Source organism: Acomys russatus, chromosome 2, assembly GCF_903995435.1.
Source record: "Acomys russatus chromosome 2, mAcoRus1.1, whole genome shotgun sequence".
Taxonomy (NCBI): Eukaryota; Metazoa; Chordata; class Mammalia; order Rodentia; family Muridae; genus Acomys; species Acomys russatus.
In genome coordinates this window covers 54639258-54659872 of record NC_067138.1, presented here as the reverse complement: position 1 = coordinate 54659872, position 20615 = coordinate 54639258, and the positions used below count along the sequence as shown (strand labels likewise).

The 20615-nt window shown below is 50.0% G+C and overlaps 1 protein-coding gene across 1 annotated transcript in view; it reads left to right on the top strand.

Annotated features, from left to right (window-relative positions):
* Nucleotides 1-20246, top strand: part of Ankrd6 (ankyrin repeat domain 6) — a 59795-nt gene extending 39549 nt beyond the window's left edge. Inside the window, exons 6-16 of the mRNA XM_051161233.1 lie at nucleotides 3324-3422; nucleotides 4595-4693; nucleotides 6564-6662; nucleotides 7439-7516; nucleotides 9811-9915; nucleotides 10979-11110; nucleotides 11405-11590; nucleotides 12555-12707; nucleotides 16312-16425; nucleotides 18281-18407; nucleotides 19674-20246. Coding sequence (XP_051017190.1) covers nucleotides 3324-3422; nucleotides 4595-4693; nucleotides 6564-6662; nucleotides 7439-7516; nucleotides 9811-9915; nucleotides 10979-11110; nucleotides 11405-11590; nucleotides 12555-12707; nucleotides 16312-16425; nucleotides 18281-18407; nucleotides 19674-20218 — 1737 coding nt within the window. The 3' untranslated portion in view covers nucleotides 20219-20246. The remainder of the gene's footprint in view (nucleotides 1-3323; nucleotides 3423-4594; nucleotides 4694-6563; nucleotides 6663-7438; nucleotides 7517-9810; nucleotides 9916-10978; nucleotides 11111-11404; nucleotides 11591-12554; nucleotides 12708-16311; nucleotides 16426-18280; nucleotides 18408-19673) is intronic.
* The last annotated feature ends 369 nt before the right edge of the window (nucleotides 20247-20615 follow it).

Genomic DNA, 20615 nt, shown 5'->3' with positions numbered 1-20615 from the left:
AGAAACAGTCTCCGTTGGTGCCGTGACTTCTCTGGGGCCTCACCTCCTGGAGACACTGGACTGAACTCAGCAGGGGAGGTAGTAACGTGGGGTCCCAGACAACCTGCTGCAGCTGCTTTGACCTTTGGAATCTCTTGGCTCTCAGATCGGCTTTCCAAAGTGTGGTAAAGCAAGACACTCCAGTCCTCATGGGCAGTGGCAACACAGCTTCTCTCCCTCGTTTTCACACGTTCCTCCTCTCTGGTCTCGTCTCTGTCTCGCATATCCTTTCTCTTTCCCTGCTCATCTCATTAGTTGTGCCTGGATTATTAAGCCTCACAGTTAAGTGACTAGCCTAAGCTTACTACTTTCCTATCCTGCTGTTCCTCTGCCCAGAAGCCTTCCAGAGATGCCCCTCGCCTGCTCTGCTCTGATGTCTCCCTAGCACATGTCCCCCTACACGTTAGTGGGTCCCAAGAGACCTCCTGGTTCCTCCATTTTAGGTGAGGCCCTTCCTGGCCTCTAACCCAGGCAGAGGGGGCTGGAGCTCTCCTGCAGGCAGCTTTGTGGTCACATTTCTAGTGGTTCCTTCATGGGCATGTGGGACCCTGTGCACAGTGTCAGCAACGACGCATGTCTCTTGTTCTCTCAGATTGGGCTGTCTATTTCTTCAAGATGGTGCATGGCCTGGATTTTCTTTTTATACCAGCTGAGAATCATCCTGGTTTTTGAACCAGGTTTGAGCTTGGAGCTAGGAGAGGTAGTGGAGCCCTTGATTTAAGCACGTGTGTTGCATGTGACAGATTTAAGGCCATAAAGTAGCCCAGGTCTGTCTGCTGCACCAGGCTGCCTCCTTTCCACAGAGGGCTCCAAGAGAAAGGCAGAAAGCCACTAGTTCTGTCTTAGGATAAAGTGGAGAAAGATTCAGAAACACCAGTAAGGCGATTCGTGCCATCCCAGCGAGGGATGTTTGCATTCTGCAAACAGCTTCTGAAGGGGCCTTCTAGAAAGTCTTCCTTACTTAGCAAACGCAGCATCAAGGTGACGAGTCAGCACCCATTACCCAGTGTGCTGACCGTCCATCTGCTGCATGCCACATTATTTTATTAATTTGTTCATATTGCATCTCAATTGTTAGCCCACCCCTTGTATCCTCCCATTCCTGCCTCCCTCCCGCTTCCCCCCTACTCCCCTCCCCTATGACTGTATACCACATTTTCAGTGGCAGGTTTGGAGGTGGGCTTACGTGAAGTCTTATATTTTAGCAATGAGTCACGCCTCATTGGTTCAGACGTGTGTGCGAGATTATATGATTACCACCACAAACATAGACTATTATGTCACTTCAGAGAAGCAGCTTTGTACCCTTTGGTGGCAGTCCTCTAGTCAACCCCTCCAAGCCCCTGGCAACCACAGCTTTGTGTCACCTTTTCAAAAATAACGATTCCCTGAGTGTTTGAGATTCCATCATGTTGTTATACCTGTGGCTACTTTAGTCCTTTTTAAAAAAAGATTTATTTATTCACTTATTATTATGTATACGGTGCTCTGTCTGCATGTACACCTGCAGGCCAGAAGAAGGCATCAGATCACAGTATAGATGGTTGTGAGCCACCATGTGGTTGCTGGGAATTGAACTCAGGACCCCTGGAAGAGCAGTCAGCGCTCTTAACCTCTGAGCCATCTCTCCAGCCCTACTTCAGTCCTTTTTATTCCTGGGTAATCTGTACTATATGGATGCATTGCTATTGTTCATTCAGACTTGTGGGGTTCACTTCCTCCTCCCCTTCTCCACTCCCCCCTCTGCAAACAGCCTCTCTCTCCCCTTCCTTCTCTCCTTCCTTCCTTCTTTATCTTTTGTTCTTTTGATTTATTTACCTTATTTTATGTATATGAGTATTTTGGCTACATGTATGTACAGCACATGTGTGCCTGGTGCCTGCAGACGCCAGGTGAGGGCATTAGATCCTCTGGAACTGACTGGAGTCACTGATGGCTGTGAGCTGCCTCCGGGTACTGGAAACTGAACCTGGGTCTCCCACAAGGGAGTAATTGATATTTTCCTTTATATGCTCTATTTCTAGAACCGCTGGGTTTTTTTCATTTTACACATTTTCTCAGCACATATTTAGCCACTGCCATGAAGTCAAAGCTCAGAGGTTGAGAGTGTTTAAGGCATAAGTATCTGTCTTGCTTGTGGGGCACTAACCTTGCGTCATTCTCAGCCTGGCTGCACATTAGGTTGTAGGAGAATTAAACCCTAAAAAAGCAAAGGGGGAAAAAAAAGAAGAAGAAGAAGCTAACAACAACAAAAAGCCAACCGTAAGCCAGGCTTGGTGACCAGAGTGATAATCTCAGAATGTGAGACTTGGACTCCTAAGCTGGCCTCACCCGGCAGCAAGCCCCGGGCATGAGAAGTCAGGGCCCTGGTGCTGCACAGTTCTGATTTTACATACTCACTTATTGGCTTGTTGTTTGCCTCAAATGTAGTATTCTTCTTCAAAAGTAATCTACTCCCTGGAGTTTCTGGAGATTCCAGGTGCTGTGAGGTCTAGAGGAGAGTGGGAGTGGGGGTGGGGGGACGGACGGACACACACACACAAAGGTGTGGGCAGGTGTGACCACAGCTCTTGAGCTCAACAGGAGAACCCCTCCCCCACCCCACCCCACCCTGCAGCCTGCGTTTTTTGACTGTGCTCAGAATGCCTCACCTGCTTTTGCCAGTAAGTGAAGAGACAGTGCTTTTCTAGGGATTTTCAGCAACTCTTAGGACCCTTTTCCCCGAGAATCAAGGAGCTCAGACCATGGCCCTTGCAAAATTATCGTGGACACTCTTTGGCAACAGCGCTCAAGTATAGTAAGCAACAGTATTGTCTCTTAGGTGGACAGTTCTTTCATAGTCCAACTGTCTATGTTTAAAAACACTGAAGAACAGGCATCTCAATAAAGGCCTGCAAATCACATGTTAGCCTCCCCTTCCAGGAATGTCCATAGCACAGATACTGCCCACGCTGAACCAGGGGCTCCGCGCTGCACACATGCTTGTGGTTCAGAAACTACAAGGACCAGTGACCCCTGCTCAACAAGCTCCTTTCTGGTAAAGGAGTCTCGGCTAAGCACATGGAGTGCTTTTCTGAATGGCCTAAACTCATTAGGGGCAGAGGCAGGGCTCAGAGCCAAAGTGTAGGGGCAGAGGGGACGTTGAAACACTTGCTGGGATCCCTCTCTCTGTGCACAATGCGACAATGGCTGACTTCTCCCTGAGTGAGTATTTCACCGTGGGCTGCAGGTCCCTGCAGGTATATGCTGCTAACTCATCCTCCTTCTCTCTGCCTCTCTCCAAGGCAGGGAACACGGCTCTGCACCTGGCCTGCCAGAACAGTCACTCCCAGAGCACACGCGTCCTCCTGCTGGGCGGCTCCCGGGCTGACCTCAAAAATAATGTGGGTGAAAGAACCAACTTCACAAGGCTTGATATAGAACTGTGGAAAAGAACCCCCAAAGAGGATTCAGTGTTAACATCTAGAAACCAAAGGGCCAGAGTGTTTGGGGCTTAATCACTGAATTAAGATGTTGCTAATTTACTAAGAGATTACATAGGGAGGGGAAAGGCCACTTTCTCCACATATGCCTTAAGTTTACTGCTTCTTTACCATGTATCTGTCAGGGTTCGAAAGCCTGTAACCTGTGGGTTGCAACCCCCTATTCCCCAAACAATATTTGCATTAGTGATTCATAACAGTAGCAAAATTACAGTTACGAAGTAGCAACAACAACAACAAAATTTACGGTTGGGGGTCACCACAACACGAGGAACTGTATTAAAAGGTCGCAGCATTAGGAAGGTTGAGAGCTACTGCTGTTGTAAATGCTTTAAGAGCGTCTACTACATTGAGTGTTGCATTGCTGCTGTCTGCATCAGTACCAGGCAGGGCTGTTTTGAGGTAGTCAGTACTTAGCCTCTTCAAAGGGCAGCTGTTGGTAACTGCAGTGTCCTTCCCGTGAGCTGGCAAGGCGGCTGGAACAGTGTGTCACTAAGCCTGTGGCTTATGCCATCATTTCCCTGTTTGGGAGCAGACTTTTTTTTTTTTAATACAGTTCTAGAATTTTATGACCCTTAACCTTGGCTCTTTCTTAGTCCAATAGCTGTGATTGTATAGTCAGAAGGCAAAGACCAGCCAAAGCCTGTAGAGTGTCGTGATGGGTTCTGAGTTTTTCTGTCTCAGCAGCTCCCCAGGCTGTATTCTTCCGTAGGGGATGAGAGCATCCTTCCCACTGTATTAGGCCTCTGCTGGAAGACTCATTTCCAAAGTGACATTGCTGGTCTTTGTTTATTCCAGACACTTGGGGCTGTAGGGGAGGCTAGGGTCCATGGAGCCTTGTATTAGCTTTTCCAGTGTGCTCGTGGGAAGTGAGTGTCTAGCTTTATATGCACAAAAGCAAAGCCAAGATTGTTGGCATCAGAGCAGCTCCGTTAAAGGGGTGGCTTAGAGTTCAGGTGAACATTCCCTACAGCACACAGTTGTCTGCCAGCTGTTTTAAGTGATGACGTTTTTCGTTGTTATGTTCTGTTGTTATGTTATGCCTGTGCTAATAGTGTGATTTCCACCCACAGGCGGGAGACACGTGTTTGCACGTGGCTGCACGGTATAACCACCTGTCCATCATTAGAGTCCTGCTCGGCGCATTCTGTTCTGTTCATGAGAAGAACCAGGTCAGTGTGTACACTCCCTTCATGGCCACGGTCTTTCCTCCGACATGGCTGCCTAGTGAGGTGCAGAGAGGGGTAGAGGCTGCTGGGAACTGTCACCCTCTGACTTGTCTGGGACTCCACCATCGCTTTTTCCTGTGGGTGTCTCACTGTTGCAGTGGCCCTGGCTTATCTGGCTGCCTCCATCCCTGGACAGGTCTCCTTATCATCCCTGTGTATGTCACCACAGTTGCATGGTGAACATTTTTGGGAGCGCTTGCCATGATTGTTGCTTATACTGGGATTTTTTTATCAAGGAAACCTATGAACAGGAGTGCGGAGTAGAAAAGAAGCAGAGGCTGGGTGCCTCATGAATTCCGCCCTTCTGTTCCCTGCAAGCGGCTGGATCTCTTGTTTTTAAATTGGACCCAAGAGCCGGGTGTGATGTCGCACGCCAGTAATCCCAGCGCTCAGGGAGATAGAGGCAGTGAGTTTGCAGTCAGCCTGGTTTACAAAGGGAGTCCAGGATAGCCAAGGCTGCACAGAGAAACCCTGTCTTGAAAAAACCAAGCAAACAAAACCAAAGCAGTAAAATTGGGCATAAGGCTGGTTGTACCTGTGCATGTAGTGGGGTTCGGTAACGAAGCTGTGAACAACACAGGGTTCTGGAATGGACGTGGCTTCCCATAGTCATTCGGGTAAAGAAGATGGATTGTCTTGGGGTTATTGATTTCTAGATAATGCATCCCTTACCTTTGGGTGTGGGGGGTGGGTTCATAAACCTGGAATTAAAATTAGACTGTGGGCCAACTTAAATATACCCTATTACAGTGGCTTTGACCTTCCCTGGCCACTTGTAACAGCCATCAGAGACATTAAAATGCCATCCAGGGTCCCACCCCATGCAAAAGAGCCCAAGTCTCTGTGCTTTAAGTTCAGAAGAATACTTTTGCAAATCTCCCTCCTGAAAGGGGTGGCAGGTTAAGAGCCATGAATCAAAAGCTGCTCCCCAGTAGCTTCCAGGTCAGAGGTGACCCACTTTTCCATCCCAACAGCCTTAGCAGCATGTGACTGTAGCCCTGGAACTGAAAACCAAAAACTGAAAGCCTTCCCATCTCATTCCCACCTTCCCAAATCCCCACATCCAACCCACACTGTATCTGAGTGAAATCAGGTCTAGGAGTAGGGCCCCTGGGCATCGTCCCTTCCACAGAGCTTTCCCCAACACACAGGACTAAAGGATGTAGGTGGAATGGACATTTGTCTTTACTCAAAGATGGACTTTTCACACTGCCCATAGATGAAGAAGACTGAGGCTCCTCGTCTGCTCTGGCCCACATCCGTCATTCCCAGTGGAAACGGCAGCTCACCTTTGGGCACTGCCTTCCTTTCAGGGCTGATGATCTGGGTTGTATAAAGAGAATATGAAAACTTACAGGCTGGAGGTGGGAGTGCAGGGAGCTGTCAGCCTTAACCAAAGCCTGGGGCCTTGGTGTCCCCTCCTGAGCCTGCAGATAAACTGTCCCAGGGTCCCTGGTCCATTGCAGCTGGCTGAGGGGCGGGCACAAGCTCTCTCCTCAACTTTTCCTCAGAAGCCAAGTGCTTCCAACTCTGACCTGCTTGGGCCGACACATGAGGTCCAGAGCTCTGGGTGACCCAGTCTTAGCCCCTCAGCCTGTCTCTCGGAGGCTTTGAGGGAGGCCCTCCATCCTCAGCATCCTTACATATGCGTTCTTGGTTTGTGGCTTCCGGGCTCTTCAGGCAGGCAGGAGTATGTGATGCATGGAAGCCTCACGTTTGTATGGCAAGTCTTGTTTGGATCCTAGGCAGAGATGCGTAGCTAGCCCAGGGCTGGCAGGTCTGTTTGAGCAAGCTAACTTCTGGTTGCTTACAGGCTGGAGACACGGCCCTCCATGTGGCCGCTGCCCTAAATCACAAGAAGGTAGTTCGAATCCTGCTGGAAGCTGGCGCTGACACGACCATTGTGAACAACGTAAGTTGAACCGTGGTGGTGGGTTCCACAGACTCGCAGCCCCTAAGGACCCAATGAAGCTCGTCCAAGCCGCTGCCCCGGGGGGAAGAGGGGGCTTGTCTGGATCGTGCTAGCTCAGAGCAGCCCCAGGAGTTAACAACCCTTTTAGACACAGGGCTGGGGTGAGTGAGGGCAGCCTGGCAAAAGCAGAGTTCTGAGGGGTTCTCAACAAGCTGCTACGTGGGCCTCAAGATGGCCCCCTGACCGGCTGATAAGCCCAGAATGCCACTGCCTTTCTCTGCAAGAAGCTGACCCTCCATCTTGTCTTTTTCAATATGCCCGATCACCTCTGTAGGTCCCACAGCTGGCACCCTTTTTCCTCCAAGGGGCCTGGGGCACTGAAGCCAGTATCCTTTAAATCTCTGTCTATCTCACCCTGCCCCACCCACCTTCTTCCTGCATTATAGCGCTGGACCTATCTGGTGCTGTCCACAGTGACCGGGACTCTCCTTTCCCTTGGAACCCCACCGGCATCCGCTCCTGGCTTTTAATCTTACACACAGTGGCTAAGGCTGCTCCTGTAGGAGAACTCTTGCCTTTGTGTTGCTCAGCAGGAGTGTCCACCTTGCTCTTCCTCAAGTTTACCTCTTCCTCTTTCCTGTCCTCTGAGGCTAAGAGCGTTAAGGAGCCTCTGGGATGTGCTCCACTGAGGAGCTGAGGCCTAGGCGTGGGACGAGGAGTGGGACTGCCCACTCCTCCTGCCCCTTTGTCACCTGTCCTCCTGTGTCTTTCCTCAGGCAGGCCAGACCCCACTGGAGAGCGCCCGCTACCACAACAATCCCGAAGTCGCTCTACTCCTGACCAAGGCTCCCCAGGTAGGACTTCCTGGTCGTGTGGGGCTACACAGTAGCTGGGATTCCTCTGCTGTGAGGCTGTAAGGTGCAGAGTGTAGGAGTCTATCAGGCGCTCTTTTTTATCCGGGGTGCCATTCTCTCACCGTGGTGTGATCTTGCTGCCACGAGCTTCCTGGACCCTCCCTTCTTAGCTGCCCAACCAAGGAAGAAGTTCCAGTTTAAAACACTGTAGGAAAAGACTGTGGCTGGAGAGGGTGAGCCTCCTACAATGTACGGAACAAGAGCCTTAAGCAAGTGAGGGGCATTTCCCAGAGAAAGGCAAGTCAGGGGACCATTCTGTCTAGATGGAAAAGTAAATATCCCCCAGAGGCAGTGAGGAACAGAATAGGTTTCCCCCTCTTTTTTTTTTTTTTGGTTTTGTTTTGTTTTGTTGAGACAGGGTTTCTCTGTGTAGCCCTGGCTAGGACTCACTTTGTAGACCAGGCTGGCCTTGAACTCACAGCGATCTGCCTGCCTCTGCCTCCCAAGTGCTGTGATTAAAGAGATGCGCCACCACCACCCGGCCCCCCCTCTTTTTAAATCGGATCTGGGTGCTTTGTTCCTTACTCAGAAATGACGGCTGACGTCATCGGTCAAGGCTGACAGTAAGTAACCAGAGGGATTTGTAACCCTGGTTTCCTGGAACCTTTCTTCCTTCAGACTTACACCTGCCACAGACCATTTCTCCATAGTTGGGCCTACCGTTTCCATTCTGCCTTGTGGCCTAGTTAAGACAGGGCAGTGTTTTAGTAATGTTCACTCTTATTCCTTCCAGAGGGAGCAGTCACTTCCTTAGTGTTGGGAAGGCAGGCTCCTCTGGAGCAAGGCCAGAAACGCTGATCTGACCCTCTTATGGAGCCTTGGGGAGTGAAAAGAAGCTTCTGGGTACCGTGCTGCTAGTACTGGGGCGCAGCGTGTCACTTCATTTTAAAGACATGCTGATTTGATTGGCAGCAGTTTCTAGGTTGCTGACAGTTCTTTTTGTGAGATGGACACATGGAGCTGGTCCTGTTCACTGGCGTCTGGATATCCATGCGCTCTGACGTGGGCTTCGGGTGACAAGCTGCTAGAAGTGTAATGGCCCACTATAGGAAGCGTGTGAGATCCTGAGGGAAAGTATGTTGTTGACATGACAATGAGGGCCCTAGTCCCCCAGACCTATAAGAGTGGCAGAGCCTTCCCCAGCTGATATTGGGAGGGTGGCAGAGCCAATGAGCTCCCAGAACTGAGCACTGAGGGACTTAGCCCTTCTGGTCCATGTGTGGATGCTGAAAGTGTGGGCAAAAACTGTTCACCGTAACTCTTCCCCCACGGATGCTTACAGTCTAAAGACTGCATGCTGCAATTAGCTAAACCTGCCTCCTTGTCCAGTTGTATACCATAAACCCTGCTACTTTGCATATAATTGTCCCCCCTGCCTGTTCAACTGTACATAATAAACAGGCTGAGCTTCCGGGCAGTCACTCCATCAGAGAGCACAGCCAGGCTGACCTCAGCTTATCTGTGTCCGTGTGTCCATGTGTCCATGTGTCCCTGCATTCTTCATGTCATTGTTACCCGTAGTCAGGGTCCCGGGACCCCATTCGCACAAGGATGTGGTACTCCACCTCGCGTCTGCTTTGCAAAAGATAGGCATATGCTGATCTGTCTGAATCAGGAAGTAGAAAAGTCCCACAGACGTTTCCACGGCAGCCCATCTGTCTGCCATTTCACCACTTAGCAGTTTGATAATGCACAGAGCCCTATCCTCGGCCACACACACAGAGCACCATGTCCTGTGGGGCTGCAGCATTCAGGCCTGCAGAGAGTGCTGTGCTCAGGCACCAGTCCTCCTTTGGGGAGACACCTCAGTGGTGTCTGAATTAAACTGAGTTTTTGGCACTCACTTTGGTCAAGGGATCCAGGAAGTGGGAAGTAAAGCTGCCTGGAGCGGGGCTGCCTCACCGCATGCCATTCCTGTCTTAGTTTTATGTCAGTGGCATGCTCTGGGGTTGGGCTGTGCACACTTGTCTGGCCATGCCAGCGTAGTACATAAATGCCCTGTGTTGTTACCATCATAGAAGTCTCTCGAAACCAGAGACAATATCCTAACCGTGTCTGGGGTCCCTGTTGTGCTCAGCACAAGACTAGGGAGGCATAGGAGTGCCAGAGTTCTCTGTGACACTGGTGTTTCCCACTAGGCTGTGGGTTCCGTTAGGCTGGGGTGCCATGCCCACGGAGAGCTCTCCACCACAGGCTGATGTCTCTGCTCATGACTACAACTATGTCTCTTTTAGATCTTGCGCTTTAGCCGTGGGCGAAGCCTGAGGAAAAGGAGAGAGAGACTCAAGGAAGAGAGGAGGGCCCAGTCTGTGCCCAGAGATGAGGTGGCACAGAGCAAGGTATGAGGGACTCTCCCACAGGCCCCAGGTGCCTGCTTGTCCAGCCCCACTGCTGCCCTCCTCGGCCTGCCCTTCCCACTGGGTTTGGGCTGCTGCCCCGTACCTCGTGTCCTGGTCTGATCCAGATCCCATCTTTGTGTGTGTGTGTGTGTGTGAGTGAGTGGCCTTCATCCTCCCTGCATGCCCCATGTGCCTGAGGCCTTTGTCCCATTGTGGACATACCTGTGCTGTGCCCTGAGTTGTGTAAAACATTGCTGCTTCAGCTGCGATGCCCATGTTGTCACCTGGGGCCTTGTTAGCAATGCTGATTCGGGACTCAGCTTGGGCCTGTTGGATCAGGAGCTCTGGGTGGACACCTTGGCCTGTTGGAACAGGCTTTCTAGGTGATTCTCAGACCCAGCAGGGCAGGCTGCTTCTGTGGTTTCTAAATAGAGAGTGCACCACAGCTACTCTATGGCTCCTGTGTGCACATCAGAAAAGGCTGGCACCAGGCACACCGGGAGTGCATAGAACATGGCATGTGATCTTGGGTAGGAGTCCCCTTTGCTCCACTCATCCCTCAGCAGGCGCCATTGTGCAGTGAGCAATATAGCATCCCTTGTAATTTTTTTTTTTTTTTTTTTTTGGGCAGGGGAGACAAAGTCTCACTGTGTAACCCTGTCTGGTCCAGAACTCGATAGGTAGACTAAGCTGGCCTTGAACTCACGGAGATCCAGCTGCCTCTGCTGAGATTAAAGATGTGTGCCCAGCTCTTTGAGAGTTCTTGGCAGGGACCGCGATAGAGAGACCTTTTCTGGGCATATAAGATGGGCATGGTGCCACACACCCTTTCATCCATGCACCTAAGAATGCACCCAAGAACATGCTTCATCTCCAGCAAAAAACCCAGCTAGCCAGACAGGAGCTGCTGCTGAGCCCGCCCGCTATGCAGAGGACTTCTGCCATTGGCTAATGTCCCCGTGAGTCCACTATTGGATGGAGTCTTGCAAGCACAAGTGTACCCAGCTGAGGTGAGAGGCCAAAGGCTCAAGTGGAATAATTTGGGGGCTTTTTCTCTTTGTAGGGAAGTGTCTCTGCAGGAGACACCCCCAGCAGTGAAAAAGCTGTTCCTCAAAAAGAGGAAGCTGGAAGAGACTGCCCACCGGCTTCCCAGGAGCCCAGAAGGGATGACAAGAGGAGGAAGTCAAGGCCAGAGGTCAGGAGCAAGTAGAAAGGGAGGGGGCTGGCTTGCCCAGCTAGGACACCATTCCTCTGTCTGGCTAGTTGGGTGTGGGCACAGAATCTCCTGGCTTTAATGCAGGAGATGGTGCTGCTCACGTATGTCTGGGTGTGCTGCTCTGAGCCCAGAAGCAAGGTGGGGTTCCTTATGTTTTCTTCTTGAGACAGGGTTATACTATGTAGCATTGCATGAGAGATGGGAAACACTGGCAGGTTGTCAGTTCGGTAGGTGTTGTAGGGACTTAGGGGTGGTGGCCCTTCCTTTTCGCAGGTGTCAGCACTCTCTGACCCCACCCCAGCAGCAGACCAACAGCCTGGACACCAAAGGAATCTGCACAGTCATCACCACCCCAAAAAGAAGAGCAGACATCGATGTTGGTCCCCACCTCCGCCCCATGGGTTCAGGGCGTACCAGCTATACACACTGTACAGGGGCGAGGATGGAAAAGTGATGCAGGTACTGCACAGATGCAACAGGCTAGAGCCCTGCAAGGGCTGCGGGCTGGTGAAGCCTACGTGCGCCTGGTGGTCGATGGCCACTCAGGTCTTGACTTGGCAAGGTGTGAACCACAAGGCTCCCAATCCAAACAGCGCAGGGGCACCCTGCCGTATAGGCCCCAGAAGAAAGTGACTGCCCGTATCATTCCGTACCATCCTTAGGGGCCTTCTGTCTTGGGGCCCCAGAGTGAGTGGATTCAACCTCTTTAAGATAGGTACTGTGTCTCACCCTCTGATTCTTAGTGCCTTGGACCCAAAGCTCAAGCCGTGGAACATTCCAAAGCCAGCGTGGTGATAAGTCTGGCCTCTTAAATCTTCTGCCTCCCACTGGTGTCCTGCCCAGCACAGTGGTTGCTCACGATGATTGTTAAATTAGCCGTTGTTGAATAAAGAAGGGCAAATTTCTAAACCCCCCTCCCATGTCTCTCACTGTGTTTGTATGTCTCTGTCTCTCTGTCTCTGTCTCTCTCTCTCTCTATCTCATGTGTGTGTGTGTCTGCTTGTCTGTCTGTCGGTCTCTCTCTCTCTCTCTCTCTCTCTCTCTCTCTCTCTCTCTCTGTGTGTGTGTGTGTGTGTGTGTGTAAAGGAGAGAGAGAGAACATTTGTGAGTGTGGTATATTTGTGTGCATGTGTCTGAGTGCATACTCCTGTGTACACACTTGGAGAAGCCAAAAGAGGGTTCTGGGTACTGCTCTGTCACTTCCCACCATATTCCTCTGAGACAGGGTCTTTCCCTGAACCTAAAGGCCAGCAGGTTCCAGTGAGCCAGCCTCCTGTCTCTGCTCCCCACAGCTCTGGGATTCCAGATGCACAGCTGGCCATCCCAGGATTCTCACATGAGTGCTAGGATCTGAACTCGGGCCCTCATGCTTGCACAGCAAGCCCTCTTTCCAGCCCCGGATTCCTTTTTCATTCCTTCCTAGGCACCAATAAAGGGCTGCCGCTGTGAACCCCTAATCAACAAGCTGGAGAATCAGCTGGAGGCTACTGTGGAGGAGATCAAAGCTGAGCTGGGATCGGTGCAGGATAAAGTGAACGCCAAGCTCGGACAGATGGAGAGTAAGGCCCAGCACCAAGTAAGCACATGGCTTGGCCTCTTGGGGACAAGTGTGAAGGTGGAAAGTGAGTTATAGATGTTAGGGCTCACGGTGTGGCTCAGCATGAGAGTCTTGGCCTAGTGTGTGCCAACCTGAGGCCTATAAAGAAAGTTAGAGCCGGGCGTGGTGGCCACGCCTTTAATCCCAGAAAGATATGAGACAGTGTGGTCCCTAGGTGACAGCAGTGGAAGCTGGGGAAGTGAATTCTTAGGCCTATGCTGATCCACGGAGTTGAATTTAACCCCATGACTGGAATTCTGAGAGAGGCCCACAAGCCTGTGACTAGCAAGACCTCCAAGTGCTGTCGCTAATGTCTGTCAACAGCAGTTCAGCAGTTACTTAGGCTCCAATAAATACTTCTGTGAGCATACGCCATGGTTAGTAGCGTGAGCTCCGGCCGCCTCGGGGTTACTGATGCTAAGCTGGGCACATGTTTTCTTCTGCCGTGAAGGTATATTCTCCTTGTCATCAATAAGAAATGTGCAGTGAGTAGGATGTTTCATTAAGATCCGCTTTCAGGAACCATATGGAATAGTATGTTTCAGAAAAATCCTCCCCGTGAAAGAAATGTGGTTCTTAGCACTGTCCCCCAGCACTGCTTCCTCACCCTTGAAAGGTTTCTCTGGTCACTCAGAACCACCGTGACAAGCTCTAGGACCCCACTGTGTTCCAGCAGCTTTCTTTTCCATCCTTCAGTGTGCTTCTCAGGGCGACCCCGTGCCTGTGTGAGGGGGTCTCTGCAGGTGCCAGGCAGAGAAGTGAACCACGGAGAGCTGAGAGTGGAAACTCAGTTCAGATCGACTTCATGAACCTGGACCAAAACTTCTCATGAGTCTGATATCAGGCGGTTTAGTCCCAACATATTTAAGCCCAGTATAATTTGGTGAGGGAAAAAAATATTTCCTGGTGTAATACATTGTCCAGTGCATAAGGACACACAATTACATCAAGACTCAACTCAAGGTACATGTCATTTCTTCCAAGAAGGTGGATTCTAGAGACAGGCTACCTGTGCTGGCTTACGGTCTCCCTGGTCTCAGTCACACGGAGAGCGTGGAGGTCATTTGGGCCATTGGCCACCTCCAGTCCTGGTTGTAGGAGCTTGGTAAATCCTGGCCCAATAGATAATGTAGATCACTAGGCTGTTAATGGAACCCAATTCTCAGCTTTCTGGATAGAAAAACAGGTTTTTGGTTTTTGTTTGTTTGTTTTTACATTTTTCCCATCGGAAACACAGTCCTGTGCTTAACATTCCTGGTTTCTCTGGAGATCTGTCATGGCCAAGCCCCTCGTGCTATGTTGCCAGCACCCATGGGGGAGAATGATATTTGTATGCCTTTCTACTTAATTTTATTCATCACGAGCACTTTCCCAGGTCTTCAGCTGCGTAATATTGTCTGTTAATATGACATGATTAACCTAAGCGCTTATTATTAGACTTTTTCTCCTACTCTTTTGATTAATGTTAAGATGAAAGTTTATATATAGGACTTTTTTTTTTTAACTACATCTCAGACCGAAAATGTTTTCACATTTAATTTAATATGTGTGTGGTGTGTTGGTAAAGGTCAGAGGGCAGCTAGTGGAGTTATGTGAGTCCCAGGGACTGAACTCAGGTTCTCAGACTTGGTGGCAAGTGTCTTTACCTACTGAGTCATCTAGCTGGCTGGCCCATTCTCAGACTTGGGCTTAGCATTAGGATAATCTGGGCCAGTGCTAACATTCGAGGCTCTTGACAAACGCGGGCAGATCGCCCCATGGGAAGGTTGTATCAGTTTATATTTTCACCAGTATGTGAGTTTCTGTCTCAAAATTTTACTTTCACTTAATATCTTATTTTTTGATGTTCATATTAAATGAGGAACATTTTACTGTTTAAGTTTTGTTTCCTTGTTTATGGTGAAGCTGAACTTGAACTTCTCTCTCCCCTCTCCTCTCCCCTCCTCTCTCCTCTCTTCTTCTTTTCTCTCTCTCTCTCTCTCTCTCTCTCTCTCTCTCTCTCTCTCTCTCTGTCTCTCTCTCTCTCCCTCTCCCCTCTCTCAGACAATGTCTCACTTTGTAGCCCTGGTTGGCCTAGAACTCGCAGAGAACTACCTGCCTCTGCCTCCATCATGCAGGGATAAAGGGTGCACCGCCACGCCCACAAAGGCTGAGCACTTTTCAGATTTCCTTGCCTCTTGCATTTTGTGGAAAGAGTATTTGAAAACTCTTCAGGTCGTGATGTGTTAGCCAGTCTGTAGCCCCAAAGGGCTGTGCCAGGCGAAAGCTGGATCCTTGTGGCCTCTTTGTGTGGAGAGGGTGGCTGATTGGTGGGCAAGGTCGGGCCTCTTTCCCGGTGGTAAAGGCAAGACATGAACCCGGTCAGTGTAAATCAGGTGCCTGGGCCAGCACTGTCACTTTTTTTTCTTTCTTTAAATTAGGATTTTATTTTATATACATTGGTGTTTTGCCTGCATGTATGTCTGTGTGAGGGTGTCAGATTCTCTGGAAATGGAGTTTCAGACCCAATTGTGAGCTGCCATGTGGGTGCTGGGAACTGAACCAGGGTTCTCTGGAAGAGTAGCCAGTGCTCTTAACCACTGAGCCATCTCTCCAGCTCCGGATGCTGTCAGTTTGAAAGAAGCCCTGCACAGCTGGCTGCTTTGGGTGTGGGTGTCTCTGTAACAGAAAAGGAGAAGGCCTCCTGAGAACTAGGGAGAGTAAGCAGTTCACAGACAAACATGGGAACCCAAGAGGCCCCGAGGAGGAGGCTCACACACCTTCTCAGGCACTGGTACAGCCGCCCTGTGGAATTCCAAGTGTATCACTACACAGGATAGCTTACTAGGAAGCCTTTGTGCCTGGCTCCTTCCAACACTAGCTCTGTTCTCTTTTGGACCTTGTCAGATCAATGAGCCTGGTCTAGCACAGGCGTCAGGGCCATACAGAAAGTGATAGAAGGCCCCGGGAAGGTCTTTGATTCATTGGTGGCAGTACTTGTTCCCTTAAGCGGGCTTTGTAATAGCTTCTCTTCCCTTCCCTGGGCATGCCGTGACTGCCTTTAATGAAGTGCTAAGAAACATGCTCACTGGGGTTTTAACATAGTCCTTCCTATTGAGAGCTTTGGCACTTACATTCTTTTTGTTTTGTTTTTTGTTTGTTTTGGTTTTTATTTTGTTTTGAGACAGGATTTCTCTGTGTAATAGCCCTAGCTATCCTGGACTCACTTTGTAGACCAGGGTGGCCTCGAACTCACAGAGATCCCTTTGCCCCTGCCTCCCGAGTGCTGGGATTAAAGGCGTGCACTACCACTGCCCGGCTTCTAAGGACCCTCAGAATCCTTGCCTACATGATCTGCTTTTGCTTCTGTTGTATATTTTTGGTGAACTTATATTCTGTTAAGCACTTTTAAGGACTTACGATGAGGGGGGGAAAGGGGACAACAGTGGCCTTAGAAGAAATATGGGCAGGAATTCTGAAAAGCTGGCACTTGATACTGTGAAGCTAGGTAGGGCGCAGGGAGCCGTTGAGGTCTGTTGCCTGCTTTGTGGACTCTTGTCATGGGTAGATCATTTCAGTATGCATCTGTCTCCTTCATCCCTAGATGTGTGTTTTGGATAAACTGATGGTGGAGCGACTGTCAGCAGAGAGAACGGAATGCCTGCACCGCCTGCAGCAGCATACAGCTGCGGAGAGGCAGGAGGGAGAGAGACGTCAGGTCAGAGCCAGTGCCTGGCAGTCCTTCGCTGCTGGCTCCCCACACTTGGACTGCGCCGGCCCAGGTCTAGAATGCAAACCAGAAGGCTGGGAGTGCGAAGACCATTTGCATTCCATAGCCTGTTGGCTTTAGAGCCCCAGCAAAGTCAGTAGCAAGGACCGTGTGGTCCTCTGTGAGCCTGTGGCCGAGCCTGCCGGACGGTATGCTGGAAAGGCCATTGTTGTCAAAGTCTGTTCCCTGTGTTGGCCGTTCATCAGTTTCCCTTTCAGGGGTCTACTGCTTCTCCAGGTCCACAGAAATGGGACGAGCACTAGTGATTTGTGAGGGCAACCGAAACACCTGGTGTGAAAGATTTGCAGGGTGTTTAGGCATTCGAGTTCTAGGTGACTCACAGCCTTGGTTTGGTGGTAGGTTTGGCCGTGGGAGGGTGAGTAATCCCTAACCTTTATATGTGCCAGTTGCAACCTCAAGTGTCATAACTTAAAAGTTTATTCTTGGGGACTAGAGACGGCTTAGTGGGTACGAGTGTGCCCTGCTCTTCAGAGGACCCAGCATCCACACTGGGTTGCACAGCTCCCTGTAACTCCAGCTCTAGGGCACTGCCAGGGTACCTCTGACCTCCAGGGCTACATGCATACATGCTCACAAAGACAGATTTTTATGGGGCACGGGGAGAGGATGTGCATGCCAAGGCACATATGTGGAGCTCAGGACAATGTGGGGGAGTCAGTTCTCTCCTACTATGGGGATTGTGGGGATTGTTTGTTTTCTTTTTCTTGTTCTTTTTTTGGGGGGTGGGGTGTTTCCAGACAGGGTTTCTCTGTGTAGCCTTGGCTGTCCTAGACTCACTTTGTAGACCAGGCTGCCCTGGAACTCACAGCGATCTACCTGCCTCTGTCTCCCGAGTGCCAGGAATAAAGGCGTGTGCCACTACGCCCAGCCTGGGTTGTGAGGATTGAACTGAGGTCTTTAGACTTGGCAGTAAGCATTTTCACCTACTGAGCCATCCTACCAGCCCATAAAATAAATCCTTTAAATAAAATTGTTTCGGGCTGGAGAGATGGCTCAGAGGTTTAAGAACACTGTCTGCTCTTCTAGAGGTCCTGAGTTCAATTCCCAGCAACCACATGGTGGCTCATAACCATCTATAGTGGTTCCCTCTTCTGGTGTACATGCAGGCAAAACACTGTGTATATATGGTAAATAAATAAATCCTTATTTTAAAAAATAAAAAGAAATTGTTTCAAAAGATTATTTATTTATGAGGAGGTCTCCCTCAATCACAGACATAGGGGAGGGGAGAAGGAGGGAAGTGGGAGGGAGGGAAGAATGGGAGGAAAAAGGGGAAGGGCTAACAATCGAGATGTAATATGAATAAATTAATAAAATTAAAAATAAAAAAAAAAGAAAAAAAGATTATTTATTTATATTTATGGGTATTTTGTCTGCATATGTGCCTGGTGCCCTTGGATCCCCTGGGACTGGAATTACAGACTATAAACTGGTGGTGAGTTGACATAGGAGTACTGGAACAAGAATTCAGGTCCTCTGAAAGAGCAGTCTCCTCCTAACTGCTAACCAATCTCTCCAGGCCCTTGCCCCAACTTCATTCTTTTTTTTTTTTTTTTTTTATGTTTTCAGTTTTTCGAGATGGTCTCTCTGTGTAGCCTAGGCTGTCCTGGACTCCCTTTGTAGACCAGGCTGGCCTCGAACTCACAGCGATCCACCTGCCTCTGCCTCTTGAGTGCTGGGATTAAAGGCGTGCACCACCACGCCCGGCTCCCAACTTCATTCTTGATGCTTAACTCATAAGCCTTTTCAAGCTCAATCTTCTGTGTGTTATGTGTTGTTTTAGATGTCTTTGGTGGAGGAATTAAAAGCCTGGTGTATGCTGAAGATCCAGAACCTGGAGCTGAGGCTTTCTGGAGAGTCTCGGGCCTTTAGAGCTAAGAATGCATCATCTCCTTGTGACTCCTCTTCAGGTAACGCACACACTGGAAGCTTCTGCCTGACAGAGACCCCTCCTCATCCTTCCTGAGCTGAATGCTGTCCATACTCCAGGGCTGCAGCAGACACAGTGAGGCTCAAATGTTAGGAAGCATGGGTGTGCCGACACATGAGAGTGAGGGATAAAGTCAGGGGGATTGACGGGTGTCCTGATGTAATTAAATGCCAGGACCAAAAGCAGCTTGGGGAGGAAAGGGTTTATTTGGCTTAAACATCCCAGGTCACACTCCATCAATGAGGGAAGTCAGGGCATGAATTCAAGGCAGAAACCTGAAGGCAGGAACAGCCAGTGCTCTGAACCTCTGAGCCATCTCTCCAGCCCCTTATTTATTATGTATACACTATTCTGCCTACATTTGTGGCTACACTCCAGAAGAGGGCACCAGATCTCATTATAGATGGTTATGAACCACCATGTGGTCACTGGGAATTGAACTCAGGACCTTTGGAAAAACAGTCAGTGTTCTTAACCTCTGAGCTATGTCTCCAGTCCCCTACTAGAGAACTTTGATAGGTGCTTAATATAGCCCTGTCTGTCTACATGGCTTTATTTTTATGCCAACACGTTGAGAAACATCTTGAGCCTTGAGCCAACTTTTCATGCTAGGACTAGCTATGGAACTGATCGTGGTGAATGGAGCATGTGTTGAGGTGGATGGGGAGTACGGCTTACCTTCCTCTCAGCTCCTGCTGTAACCCTTAAATCACTCCTTAAAAAAATGTTTCCCATGGGGTGTGATAGCACATGCCTTTGACTTCAGCATTTAGGAGGCAAAAGCAGGTGGATCTCTGAGTTCAAGACCAGTGAGGCCCTATCTCAAAGGTCCGAAAACCAAATTAGTACACAGGCTTATGTCCCAGAGATGAAGAGAACTCTTTCTCATAACATGCTTTCTGTGTTGAGACATTTTGTAAGCTTGTCATTCTTAGGCATTAGAAACAGAACCCAGAGACTTCTATGACAGGTAAGAAGGGTAAAGGAAAAGCCAGAAATCTATCCTGTATGTTATTCCTGTGGCTACCACAGAATCCCAAAAAGCCCTGATGAACTAAAATGAGTAGCTAGGAGAAAAAGGGGAAAGTAAGAGCAGGGAAACAGGCGGGTGAGTGGCACCCAGAAAGGTAGAGCAGTCAATGGGTGGGTGGTGCCTGGTTAGGCTCTAAGGGGAATGAGACCCCCTGTCCTGTGGCTGAGTGTGGATGTACTCTGACATTTGTTTTTCCTTTGAAAATAACTGTAGATCCACCGGTGATAGCTACAGGGCCAGCAGCAGCTTCCGACAGCTCCTCTCAGGTCGTGAGACCCAAGGACAAGGGACCCGGTGCCACTGCTGCCGACAGACAACAGCAGGAGCTGCTTCCGTCCGAATGTACAGGCTCCCGGATCAGGAAGGCCAAGGCCCAGGCAGCCTCCTGCCCCTTGAATGGGGCTCCCAGGTGTGAGCAGCAGCCTGGGTCCTTCGTCAACAGAGGCACTCAAACCAAAAAGTCTGGGAGAAGTGGGCAGGCCAAGCATCGAGGCCAACAGCCCACAGCCAGCAGCCCCTGTGGGCAGCAGCCGTCAGCAGCAGGCAGCGATGCTCGAGATGCCTCGCAAGCCCTGGAGCTAACCCAGTATTTTTTTGAGGCCGTTTCCACACAGATGGAAAAATGGTATGAACGGAAAATCGAGGAAGCACGCAGCCAGGCCAGTCAGAAAGCCCAGCAAGATGAGGCCATCCTGAAGGAGCACATCAGAAGTCTGGAAGAGGAGCTCACCAAGCTGCGGACAAAGGCGCAGAAGTAGGACCCGACCCTGAGGGGAACCCAACAGGGTTTCTTTCTGGCTTGGTAACAGCAACATAACTGTGTCCCAGGAGTTTGGTTATCATGCCTAAGATGGACTTGCCTTTAGAAGTCACTGATCTGTTGTGGGCACATACTTCCTGTGCCCTGAAGTTACAAGGATGTGCTGGTTACACTGACTCCCAGGAAGATGTCCTTAAAAAGTAAGCTGCACCAAGAAGAGACGGTGTGCGCCTAAGGCTATGGGTCAGTGATGTGACACATGTCAGAACTCCAGGAGTCATTCCTGCCCATGTCAACACACCTGCTGTGCCTCGATGGGTCTTCTAGCAGAGCCAGGACTGATGAGGGGAGCCCCTTTCTCCCTGTCACTCTCAAAAGGCTCCTCTTCTAACTGG